The sequence below is a fragment of the Odocoileus virginianus genome, chromosome 3, assembly GCF_023699985.2.
Source record: "Odocoileus virginianus isolate 20LAN1187 ecotype Illinois chromosome 3, Ovbor_1.2, whole genome shotgun sequence".
NCBI classification, from domain to species: domain Eukaryota; kingdom Metazoa; phylum Chordata; class Mammalia; order Artiodactyla; family Cervidae; genus Odocoileus; species Odocoileus virginianus.
This window is the reverse complement of record NC_069676.1, coordinates 19,115,584-19,127,809: the sequence shown is the minus strand read 5'-3', so window position 1 is coordinate 19,127,809 and position 12,226 is coordinate 19,115,584. Positions and strand designations below refer to the sequence as shown.

Below are 12,226 nucleotides of genomic sequence, written 5' to 3'. Positions count from 1 at the left end.
CCGGAGTAATTTCGCACACGACCGCCCCGCCCCTCACCGGATATACTTCCGCTCCAGGGCAAGGCCTCCCAGGAAACAGAGCCGGGGAGGCCTGCGGGCGGAGCTTGCTGTGTGCCGGGAGCAAGAGACGCGGCCTCGAAACGGGAGGCCCGTCTGGAAGAAGAAGCTTTGCGATGGCTGTGGGCGCATGCGTCTGGCGCGGTCGGGAGGCGGGACCAACAAAGGGGTGGAGCTTCCTCTTGGAGTGGCCGCTCCTGGGCGGGGCGTGAAAGAGGTACCTGAGCCCTCGGTTGCCCGTTACAGGGGCGAGGCATACGCCGCGGGCGGGGCGGGGTCGTGTTCCTCCCGAGAGGGCGCCGTTGGTTGGTGCGCGGCGGAGGCTTGTGGCACGGGGGCGCCGTTGGTTGGTGCGCGGCGGTCGAGGGAGCGGCGCGGGAGGCGCCGTCGGTTGGTCGGCGGCGGGCGGGGGCGGGCCATGGCCCTGCTGCTGTGCCTGGGCCTGACAGCAGCGCTGGCCCGCGGCTGCTTGCACTGCCACGGTAACTTCTCGGATAAGTTTTCCTTCTACCGCCATCACGTGAACCTCAAGTCCTGGTGGGTGGGCGACATCCCCGTGTCGGGCTCGCTGCTCAGCGACTGGAGCCAGGACACAATGAAGGAGCTGCACCTGGCCATCCCCGCGGAGATCAGTGAGTGCGGGGGTCCCGCACGGGCGGAGCCCCCGGCCCGGCCAGGCCCGGACCCAGGCGGCTCACACGCCTCCTTCTCCCGCCCCAGCCCGGGAGAAGCTGAACCAAGTGGCGGCCGCCGTGTACCAGAGGATGGATCAACTGTACCAGGGAAAGATGTACTTCCCGGGTGAGGGGCCCATCGCCGCGGGCTGGAAACTAAGGCAAAGCCCAACCGCCCCCAGACATTTAAAGTTACCCACCGCCTGAGTCTGACCGCCGGAGGCTGACAGCCCCCTCTCCGCCTCCCCTTATCAGGGTATTTCCCCAACGAGCTGCGAGCTATCTTCCGGGAGCAAGTTCATCTCATCCAGAATGCCATCATCGAAAGTGAGCAAAGGAGAGGGCTGGCGGGGCAGCGGGGAGGATGCTGCCCAAGGCCTGAGGACCCAGGGCCATGGGAGTCTGGTCAGGGTGTGGCTCAGGCTGGAGTAATGTGAGCAGGGAGTCTGGCATGGTGCAACCAGGTGTCAGGACTCAGAAAGGCCATAAAAGCGGGGGATGGGGGAGAAGGGCCATTCCCTGGAGGGGTAATAGTTCATCCAGTGGGCACCAACAGGACCCCTTGATGGATAAATCCCACCTATCCCTGCCACCTCCCCTATGGGTCCCTGGAGGCCTGAGAGCTTTGCTGCCACCCTCCCATCTGGTTTGCTCCATCCCAGGCTAGGGCTGGGGACTCCCTGGTGGACTCACCAGGGACTCACCTGCCAATGCTGGGGACACTGGTTTGATCCCTGGGTTGGGAAGAAGCCCCTGGAGAAGGAAATGGCAACCCACTCCAGTAGTCTTGCTTGGAGAAGCCCTGAAGCCTGGCATGCTATAGTCCATGGGGTCACAAAGAGTCAGACATGACTTCATGACTGAACGACAACAAAAATGGGACTTCCCTGGTGGTCCAGTGACTAAGACTTCGTGCTTCTAATGCAGGGGGCCCAGGTTAGATTCCTGGTCACAAACTATATCCCACATGCTGCAACACAAACAACAACAATAAGGCTGGGGCCCACCTAAGTGGCCAATGGACAGAGGCTGAACCTTGGGCAACTTGGGGCTGAGGAGGAACAGGGGAACAAGCCAGGCCTAATAAGGCACCATCTGTGCCCTTGCCCTACCACAGGCCGCATCGACTGTCAGCGTCACTGTGGTGAGTGAGCCTTGGTCCTGGCTGTGGGGTGCCGCAGCAGCTGGGGCCCCCAAGGCTGAGGGTGAGGGGAGCCCGCAGCACCTCTGGTGTGTTGCAGGCATCTTCCAGTACGAGACTATCTCCTGCACCAACTGCACGGATTCGCATGTCGTCTGCTTTGGCTACAACTGCGAGTAGGGCTAAGGCGCGGGCGGCTGCCTGTGCTGAGGGTCCCCTGCCCACAGGGTCCCAGGCTCTCCCTGAAGGGGCCCCTCATTACCCGGGTAAGGGGGAGGGGAGCCGTGCAGCTGGCCCCCTGAGTGTCCACGCCCGTGTTCCCGCAGGTCGTCAGCACAGTGGGAGACAGCAGTGCAGGGCCTCCTCCAGTACATGTGAGTGGGGGTAGCTGGGCACAGGGCGAGGGTATCCTGATCGAGGCCACTTGGCCCCTGACTCCGAAACTGCTGTCATTGTAGAAATAAGTGGCACAAGTAAGTCCCCTCTCCCCAAGAGCAATGTGTGTGTGCCCTCACCGGTAAGTATGTGCCCAGGCAGCCACAGGAGACAGCACCTGGCCCTGGTGTTGGGGACCGAGCCTCTACCTCCCAGGGTCTCTGAGCTCAGCTCAAGGGCACACATCCTGGTTTGGGGGGGTCCCCATAGACCCAGGTCCTACCCCTGGCCCAGGTGGGTGGCGGGGCTGTGGTCAGAGCTGGTGAGGGCACCCCTGGTGAACATGTGCCCCCATGGAGGGGCCTGAGGGCCACAGGCATAGCCTTACCCCCAAAGCTTGGCGCTCACCAGGGCCCTGTCATGTCTTTCAGAATGGACACCAATACGAGGTAAGGTCCCCCCAGGCCCATCCTCCTGGGAGTGTGGGCAGTGTGAACTTTTCCAGGTCAGTGGGGGCAGACAGGGCATTGTATGGGATGGGTGCGGCCAGGCAGGATGTCACCTCTGCAATCACATCCATACTATCACACCATAAATAAACATGAGCTCCCCTCCTCCTCGCCTGGACGCACAGAACCACTCCAGCCTTGTGAGTGATCCAGTGGGGGCAAGTGCAGGGACCCAGGCGGGCTCTGCCTAAGCCAGAGGTCAAAACCCCAGTGCCCCCCCCCACCTCGCCCTGCTCCCTTCACAGACCCCATCGTGGGAGTGTTGGGTGTGACCCCACTGGTGTCCAAGTCCAGCTCGAGGGTCTGTCTGGAGCCCTGCTACATGCCCCCGCTGGGACGAGGGGCCCGGGCCCCAGCAGAGGACCCCCAGGGAGGACAAGGCAGGGCAGGGGAGGAAGGACTGGGGCGCCCCATCTCCTTGCAGCTTGATATCACCAAGCTTCACGTGTCTGGAGCCCCCACACCTGGCCAACCTGACTCTGGAAAACGCCTCCGAGTGTCTGATGCAGCACTGAAGGCGGCCGGGCCGGCCAGACCCGTTCCGCCGTGGTGCAGGGCCAGAACCCCACTGGACCGTCTCGGCCAGACCCTGTGGAACAGGCCTACTGCTGCCAGGGGCCCCAGCAGCCTTGGAGCCCGGAGCCGGGCCAGGCTGGGGCCGGGAGGAGGGGATGGGAGATAGATGATTTTGTATATAGCGCAGCGTAGATGCGGGCAGGATCGCAGCCATGTGATGGAATGATTAAATATCCCTGATGTTTCTCATCCCGGAGCTGTCCTTGTCGGGGCTGTGGGCTGGGACCCAAGCGAGGTGTGTGCCGGGTGCAGGGCAGGGCTTCCCAGGGATCTGGAATGTCCAGTGGTTAAGAATCTGCCTGCCAAAACAAAAAAAATCTGCCTGCCAATTCAGGGGATAACGTTCTATCCCTGGTCAGGGAACTAGATCCCACATGCCACACAGCAACTAAGCCCAGGTGCTGCAACTACTGAAGCCTGCACGCCATAGGGTGCGTGCACCGCAACTAGAGTAGCCTGTACACAGCAACAAAGACCCAGCACAGAAAGGAAAAAAAAGTACCTGGCAGGCCGCACACAACCAGCCTTCAGGGCAATTGGCTCTTTGGATGACTTGAAGGGAGGCTGGTAAAATCCAGGGCCAGCTTCTGTGTGTCCTGGGGCTCCTGTCACATCAGCTGCACCATGGCACTTGCTGTCACCACCATGGCCTGGCTTCTTTCTCAGATGCCCCACATGGGCTGTGAAAGGACAGGCCCAAACTGGCTCTATCCGGGGCTCAGCTTCAGTCTAGCAGATGGGAGGGGATGGAAGCAATGAAGGAAGATGGAAGCATACCACGGCAAGTCTGACAGTTTAGGTCCTGGGCTGGGCCCTTCTGGCCTGGGTGGCTGCCAACCTCCCTACTCAGGTAAGGGACCTCTGCTCGGCGCATTCCAGCCAAGGTTTCACTGATGGACTGCTGGCCTCCACTTGCCCAGGAGCAAGGATCAGGGGACTGGTGAGTGGAAGACTGGGGGACTCTCAGATGCCCAGGACCTGAGCTGGGGCCCACACACTGTAGCAGGATGGGCCAGTGACCCGGGGGCCACCCAAGGGGGCTTCATGCAGAGCTCTGCAACTGCCCCTGTTTTGGGTTTCAGGTTAGAGGTGATCTGGGCTGTCTGCTGACACAACCCTCAATCCACGCAGCATCAGTAAAGCTGTCAGTAATATAGGGAATTGAAATGCCGGCAGGGCCTCCCTTCCAGCATCTGCTCCTGCTGATCCCTGGGGCTCTGGGCCCCGCACACTGTGTCTGGACCCCTGACCCTGCCCTCTTCTCATTGCATGCTGCCGAGATTAGAAATGAGCAGTTCGAGTGTGCTTTCACTGGACTTCAAACTTTAGTGATATTTCCACTCATCCTGCACAACCTTTACCAGAGGGGTTCCCTGGAAAGGGACAGCAGTTGCTAGGCCCCGTGGAGTCCTGTGAGGGGATGGATATCAGGTGTCTCCTTGCTGTTACCACTGGGACCCAGGAGCCTGGAGAACCACACCCCTCCGGAGGGGACAAGAAGTGCAGGCAGAAGGGCAGGGGCACCCTAGCTTCACAATGCAACCTGCACAAGGGTGCCCTGTGGCCCCCCTCTGACCCCGAGTGCTGCAGGACTGTCCAGAGGTCTGGCTGTATGCTGCCCCCAACACTGGGGGAGAATCCCCTACTCGGGGGCATGTTGCCAAAGGCAAGAGACCCAATGGATAAACGCCTGTTTCGCAAGTTTATTGGATCATCTTGACACAAAATCATTACAGCAGCATGATATGTCTCTCCTTTACACGGGAATGTCGATAGCAAATAAATTCTTATATAACACATCATACAATTTAGAGATTCTAGAATCACTGCACAGGATTCTGTAATAGGTTACTCTACATGCTAAAGTGACAGTTTTCATCAAAAGAAGTTAAAACGTCATTGAGGACCATCATCTTTGAGGAAAGTTCAGTCTCATGGGGGTGGGCTGGGGTCCCCCCCTGCCCCTGAGGCGCATCTCAGGGGCCCAGCCACCCCCGGACCCACATGCTTCCCAGCAAGGAAACAGGGCCAGGCCTGGGTCCTTCCACAGGTGCAGACACAGACCTGCAGAGCGTCCAGTGATGACAGGAGAGCCAGAGTTGTAGCTCTCCACCACTCACCGCAACACCCAGCTGGGCACGGAGGCCGCCAAGGCCCTGGACCCCTGCTGGGCACTCCCCTCAGCAGATACACAGGACACAGTGGTGGAACAAACAGGATGTGACAGACAGCAGACGCTGCTCCATTGTGTGTCCTGGGGAGGACATGCCCCTTGGCGTGGGGTGAAGAGGAATGTCTCCCCCGAGCAGCTGGCCTGGCCTCCACCCCCAGGGCCTGCGGGCAGGAATCTGGGAACTTGTGGGATTCGGACGACTTGACAGAAGCGGGACGTGCCACTCCGTCTGGACCCCATCCAGCCCCCGCCAGGTCCTGGCCTCGACAGCGGTCACGCTCACCCTCAGGCACCCGAGGCCACAGGCACAGTCCGCTCTAGCCAGAAGAGCTCCAGCTGGCTTGGGGACTGGAAAGGGCTGCTCGCCAGAGAGTAGAGAGAAGCAAAGTAAAAAAAGATGACAAGGTAAATCAACGCAACGTAAACCGCAGGGTCTACACAGTGGACGATGGTGGACTTGGTCAACTCCTGGCTGGACCCAGTGTGTGCAGCATGTGGCCGCCCTCTCAGGCGGCACTCAGCACGTGGCCAGCGTCTCCTTCATTTCCTCCAGCAGGTTGCTCAGCAGTGTGGGGTCGCTGCACTTCCCATCCACCGACACCGACTTTTCACCCTGTGAGGGAAACAACAGCCAGCACTCAAGAGACGCCACCCTCTGGACATCCTCTCCTACTTTGGGGTGCTTTGATAACCAAGAAGAGGGGCTCCAGGTAGGATGGAGCAGGTGCACCACCCCCCCATGTCTCCCACGCCCCATGGGAGGAGCTGCAGGACCTGGACAGAGGCCAGAACCACAGGGGCTCAGGACTGATCTCTGGCAAAGGCAGGGATCCCAGCCCCGCAGAGGACACACGGCCCCTGCCTGGCCCAGCCCCTCAGGGGCACAGGGAACAGCTGAGTACAGCACCAGATGTCCTGCAGATGGAACCTGAGTGCCAACCCTCTCCACAGGTGTGAAGAAGGCCCACGGTCTCCAATTCAAAACTTCCAAAATCACTCAGCACTCCAAGACCATGGAAATCTTAGCTCATGTGGAAAAGACAACCCACAAATACCCACGGAGAAGAGATGGATGTCAGAATCACCTGACAGGCTTTAAAGTAGTGACTCCAAGAACCTCCCATCAGCAATCACATACATTCCTGAAGCAAGGAGGAGAACACAACATCTCAGCAAAGAAAAGGAAGAAATAAAGATCAACCCAGGGAACTTCTAGACCGGAATACACCACCTGCACACAACAGAACTTACACAACAGAAGAGTCTATGACCCTGACAAGAGATTAATGGAAATGATCCAATCTGAACAGACAATGGAAAGGAGGTGGAGGTGGGTGAAGTAGCAAAGACTCACATCACAGGGACCCGAGACAGAGAAGATAAAGCAGTGCTGAAAAGGTACTTAAAATCATAGCTGAGAACTTCTGAGTTGTGCAAAAGACAGAAACGCACAGATCAGCACATTCAACAGACTCCACACCATTAACAGGCGCTGGGTCCCTTTCCAGGGAATCCCTCTGGTAAAAGTTGTGCAGGATGAGTGGAAATATCACTAAAGTTTAAGTCCACTGAAAGCACACTCGAACCGCTCATTTCTAATCTCGGCAGCACGCAATGAGAAGAGGGCAGGGTCAGGGGTCCAGACACAGTGTGCGGGGCCCGGAGCCCCAGGGATCAGCAGGAGCAGATGCTGGAAGGGAGGCCCTGCCAGTGTTTCAATTCCCTATGTTACTGACAGCTTTACTGATGCTGCGTGGATTGAGGGTTGTGTCAGCAGACAGCCCAGATCAAGGAAGTCAATACCAAGACATGTCACAAACTGCTAAAACCAGAACAAAGGAAAACCTGAAACAGCCAGGGAGGGAACAATGCATTCCTCAGTAAAGAGAAAACATTCCTTGTCGGAAACTTAAGACTCCAAAAGGAAATGGCCTAGTTTTGAAGCACTGTGAGAAAAAATGAGCAAAGCAAAAATTCTATACCCAGCAAAAACAGCCTTGACAAACAGTAAAACAAAGAATGATCGGATGAAGGAGACTGAGAGAACTCACACAGCCAACAGAAGTGATCTAAAGTTCTTTAGACAGAAATGAGGCAGAAGAAAGGGTGGGAATGTGAGCAATGAAAGCAACAGAAATGGCAGGCACGCAGGTGAGCAGACGAGGCTGTCTTGTCTCCTGAGGCTCTGAAATCTGTAAAGCTATAACGCACTGAAGAAAGGTGCCTTTAGTGTCTGCAGAGGCAAAACCTGAGACCACCTCCTGTATGGGGGGAGGGTTAAGGGCTAAGCAAGTGTGAGGTTTTCATGTTCCACCAGAGCTCCAAGTAGACTGTGAACACCAAGGGTGGGGATGTAGTCCCCAGAGCTCCAGACACACAGAGACTGTAAACATATAAACGTGGGACACTGGTAACACTCACATACGCTATGAAGGCGAGAGCAGAAGGATGAAAGAAAAAACACAGGGAACAAACTAACTGCAAGACAAACCCAAAAATATCAGTTAATACTTTAAGCACAATGCTCTGAACAGTACAAGTGAAAGACACTGACCGAATGAATAAGGACACGGTATCCGTAAGAAATCCTTTCCAATACAAGGATAAAGGCAGGTTTACCACAAAGGATTTGCCACGTAAGCACAGACCAAATGGTAAAGAATCTGCCTGCCAACGCAGGGGACACGGATTCCATCCCTGGTCTGGAAAGATCCCACATGTTGTGGGGCAATCAAGCCCATGTGCCACAACTAGAGAATGGCCCATGCAGCAACAAAGACCCAGCAGTGTTGTAAGTAAGTAAATAAATGTGAAGTGAAAGTCCCTTAGTCATGTCTGACTCTTTGTGACCCCATGGACTATAGAGTCCATGGAATTCTCCAGGCCAGAATATTCGAGTGAGTAGACTTTCCCTTTTCCAGGGATCTTCCCAACCCAGGGATCGAACCTAGGTCTCCCACATTGCAGATGGATTCTTTACCAGCTGAGCCCCAAGGGAAGCCCAAGAATACTGGAGTAGGTAAACCTACCCCCTTCTCCAGGGGATCTTCCCGACCCAGGAATCCAACCGGGGTCTCCTATACATCGCAGGCAGATTCTTTCCAACTGACCTACCAGGGAAGCCCAAGTAAATAAATAAACGTTATTAAAACACACACACACACACACACAGAATGGCTGTACTGACACCAGACAAAGTGGACTTCAGAGCAAAGACACAGCACAGGACAGAGACGAACACACCAACTGGTGAGGGGATCCACTCGCCCAGACCCACGATTCTAATGGTCCACAGTCAGTAGACCAGCTGACCACCACTGGCCTCATGTTCCTTGCTCACTCATGGAGGACCGGCAGACAGAAAATCTGCAAGGATCCAGAAGAATCAAGAACACAGTCAACCAGCAGGATCTGGGTAACACACATTTCACAGGAACACCTACAGAACAGCTGTCCAGAGGGACCACACTCAGGACAGAGCACCAATCTCAGCACCTTTCAGAGGCCTGAGCGGTCACACCAGAAAACAGGAGCCAGGAAGCAACAGGGAATTCTCCCAATGCTTAGAAATAAGTCCACAGGTCAGTGAGGAGGTAGTGATAGAAATTAGAAAGTATTTGGAACTGTACACACATGAAAATGAATCATAAAAACCTGTGGGGTTCAGCTAAAGAAGTATGTAGAGGAAAGTTCCTAACATTAAAGACTTTATTAGAAGAGACAGGCCTGTTGGAAAGGTCTAAGTTTTCAGCTTATATATTCACAAAAAAGCAAAATAAACCCAAAGCAGGCAGAAATAGGAGATTTGCAGCAATACTCAGTAAAATTTATTAATCTTTTTTTTTTTTTTTGGCTACACCTCATTGCTTGTGGGGACTTCCCAAGTGGCTCAGCGGTCAAGAACCCACCTGCCAAAGCAGGAGACACAGGAGACCTGACTTCAATCCCTGGGTCAGGAAGATCCTCTGGAGAAGGAAATGGCAACTCACTCCAGCATTCTTGCCTGGAGAAGCCCATGGACAGAGGAGCCTCGTGGGCTGCAGTCCCAGGGGTTGCAAAGAGCAGAACACAGCGGTCACACATGTATTGCAATGCAATTGCTTGTGGGATCTCAGTTCCCCAACCAGGAATCAAACCAAGGTCCCTGGCAGTGGAAGCGCAGAGTTCTAACCACTGGACCTCCAAGGAATTCTCCAACCTTTCAAAAAAATTGGTCACTAAATTGAGCTTTCAAAATGTATAAATAAGCCTTCTAGCCAAGATAACCAACAAAAAGGAGAGGAGACAATTATCAATATCAGGAATGAAAGCTTATCACCACTGATCCCTCAGACACTAAAAGGAAAAGAAAAGAACCAGATGACTTAATCCACCATCACCTCCATAATCCAGATGAAATCAACCACTTCTTTGAAGACTACAAACTATTGAAACTCACACAGTAAGAAACAGACAAAGCAAGGAGCCCTGAAAGTATCAAAGAAAGAAACTGAGGATTTCCCGGGTGGTCCAGTGGGTAAGAATCCACCTGCCAATGCAGAGAACACAGATTCCATCCCTGGTCTGGGAAGATCCCACATGCTGAGGGGAAACTAAGCCCGTGTGCCGAGAGTCCGTGCTCAACAAGAGAAGCCATGCAATGAGAAGCCCTTGCACCAAAACTAGAGAGCAGCCTCTGCTCACTGCAACTAGGGAAAGCTTGCAGCAACAAAGACCTGGAGCAACCAAAAATAAACTTTTAAAAAAGAATAAAGCAGTTATGAAAAAAAAAAAGAAAATGAACTTAGAGATAAAAACTTTTCTTAAAAGAACTCCCCAGACCCAGATGATTTCCTTAAATTCTACAATAATATGCCAGAAGAAATACACTGACTAAACATGACCTCTTCCAGGGATGCGTGAGGAAGGAGCAGGCCAGGCGAAGGAAAGGCCGACACTGCTCACCAGCACAGGGTCAGAGCCTTCAGCAAAATCATCTCAGGCTGAGCTCAGAGCACAGCAGTTGCCCTGGAGAACAGTGGTGAGGCTGGGCAGGCCCGGCAGACCCCAAAGGCTCACCTTCTTCACCAGGAGGCAGACGTGGTGGCCCTGGATGGAGCGGCTGTACATGGAGGCGCAGGAGTCCACTCGCTCCACAACTGCAACAGAGGGCAGTATGAGGCCAGACCAGCCCCAGGCAGTGGGGGAGCCCCGCGTGCGGGAAGAAGGCCAAGCAGTCCATCAGTTATGTTCAGTCTTACCAGAAAAATGGTGATGAAAACAGATCTTTGCCAGGAGGTTATGGAAGGACATACTAATGCCATCCACCTTGATCGAGCTCATGCTCAGGTCCCCAGACTCCAGTAACTTGGCAAAGGCATCACTGTGGGAAGGAGAGAGAGAGGGTGGCAACAAGGGGCCCCGCCCAGGGGTGGGCACCTCCTCTGAGGGCCTGTGGCTCAGGGTCTGCACTGGTCCTGTAAGAAGTCAACACCTGAACAGTGTCCCCAAAGCCCCTAAATTTCAGCCCTGACCCTCAGGCCATGGGCATGTGACTGGGTTTGGTGACAGGACCCCAATGCAATGTAACAGGGGTCCTGGTGTGAATAGGTCAGGACGCAGACGTGCAGGAAGGACAAGCATGTGTGTCCGGGGCGGGGGGGCAGCCATCTGCATGCCATGGAGCAGGGCCTCAGGAGGACCCAGCCCTGCCCATATTCTGGGTCTGGAGTCCTGTGTCCAGTCCAGGGAGGGATGCCAGGCCTGTTGTTTGGGCTGCCAGTGATGTGCTGAGCATGAGGCGCCTGAGTCAGTCACTGACACTCTGCACACATCCTCTCCTCAGGTCAGAGAACGTCATGGAGATGCCTGTTTGGAGTCCCCCATGGTAGGAAAGCGGGGAGCCGGGGGCAGGAGGGAGGGCAGCGCACCTGTAGCACGGCGTGGTGACCAGGTACGAGGTGCAGGTGAAGTGCAGTTTAAAGTCAAGCTTCTCATGGGTGGAGCCTTCGTCGTTCTGTGGGGCAGAGGGGGGTGCAGGGTGAGGGGGTGCAGGGCGAGGGGGTGCGGGGCAGGGCCTTCGAGCTTGGGTGCATGACTGACCCTTGGGACACCCACCCCCGTACCTTGGCGATGAAAGACAGGGTCCCCTTAAGCTTCTGGGCCATGACGATGCTCTGAATGGTGAACACAAACTGGGCCTCATTGGAAATACCTGGTGCGGGCAAGACATGGGCCTGAGGAGTGCTGCAGGATGCCGTCACCTGGGCAGGCGGCAGGGACTTAAGGCTGCCCAGGGTCTGTCCCTAGTGCTGCTGTCCCAGGCCGGTGAGCCAGGCTCACTCACCAGGGGGCAGCTGGAAAGGCACGGGGACACCATCGTGGACCGAGGAGCCCTCAGGCCGGGCCAGCCGGGCATTGAGCGAGTCTAGCACATTGAGCTCCATGCTCTTGAGGAAGCTGTCGCTCTGGTTCTCCAGGACCACAGAAACTGTGACCTGGCTGTCCTTCTGTAGGCTGCCCTGCACGTCGTACGTCTGCAGAGGAGGACCCAGAGTCAGTGGTGCAGGGGAGCCACTGGGGATCCCATGCCTGGAGAGTGTGGGCACCCCCTCACGTCCAGAGAAAGGAGCCCTGAGCCCCAAGCACTCTCGGCCCCACCTGAAAGCCAAGCTTCGCTTACCATTTTGATGTAAGAATTTTCAGCCAAAAGGGTGTAACTGGACATGGGCTGTGGACAAAA

General features: G+C 55.6%; 2 protein-coding genes across 16 annotated transcripts in view; one reads left to right on the top strand and one right to left on the bottom strand.

The window, feature by feature from the left end:
* Window positions 1-86: 86 nt before the first annotated feature.
* Window positions 87-3,521, top strand: IZUMO4 (IZUMO family member 4). 14 transcript variants are annotated; one of them, XM_070465031.1, is made up of 9 exons: window positions 87-689; window positions 778-892; window positions 987-1,058; window positions 1,849-1,875; window positions 1,954-2,048; window positions 2,199-2,246; window positions 2,331-2,345; window positions 2,679-2,696; window positions 3,181-3,226. In XM_070465031.1, coding segments are annotated over exons 1-7 (861 nt in total). In that variant the 5' UTR covers window positions 87-187; the 3' UTR covers window positions 2,333-2,345; window positions 2,679-2,696; window positions 3,181-3,226. The 14 variants fall into 14 exon arrangements, with proteins under 14 accessions (XP_070321132.1, XP_020761614.2, XP_070321128.1 ...); XM_020905955.2 differs by having other exon boundaries at window positions 1,973-2,048; window positions 3,181-3,214; XM_020905952.2 differs by having other exon boundaries at window positions 433-689; window positions 778-858; window positions 1,973-2,048; window positions 3,181-3,370.
* A 1,494-nt stretch (window positions 3,522-5,015) lies between these two features.
* The window catches only part of AP3D1 (adaptor related protein complex 3 subunit delta 1), a 33,312-nt gene continuing 26,101 nt past the window's right edge, over window positions 5,016-12,226 (bottom strand). For both annotated transcript variants that reach the window (XM_070465026.1, XM_020905965.2), the window contains exons 26-32: window positions 12,167-12,214; window positions 11,831-12,020; window positions 11,610-11,698; window positions 11,415-11,500; window positions 10,746-10,867; window positions 10,564-10,643; window positions 5,016-6,118 (exon numbers count right to left, since the gene is read on the bottom strand). In XM_070465026.1, coding sequence (XP_070321127.1) covers window positions 6,023-6,118; window positions 10,564-10,643; window positions 10,746-10,867; window positions 11,415-11,500; window positions 11,610-11,698; window positions 11,831-12,020; window positions 12,167-12,214 — 711 coding nt within the window. In that variant the 3' untranslated portion in view covers window positions 5,016-6,022. The remainder of the gene's footprint in view (window positions 6,119-10,563; window positions 10,644-10,745; window positions 10,868-11,414; window positions 11,501-11,609; window positions 11,699-11,830; window positions 12,021-12,166; window positions 12,215-12,226) is intronic.

What these genes read in the sequence shown, in the direction of transcription:
- IZUMO4 (XM_020905951.2), top strand. Translation starts at nt 188, where the DNA reads ATGCGTCTGGCGCGGTCGGGAGGCGGGACCAACAAAGGGGTGGAGCTT. An exon ending in GCCGCGGGCTGGAAACTAAG is followed by an intron (nt 893 to 986) that starts GCAAAGCCCAAC and finishes TCCCCTTATCAG; the next exon opens with GGTATTTCCCCAACGAGCTG. An exon ending in CGACTGTCAGCGTCACTGTG is followed by an intron (nt 1,876 to 1,972) that starts GTGAGTGAGCCT and finishes GGTGTGTTGCAG; the next exon opens with GCATCTTCCAGTACGAGACT.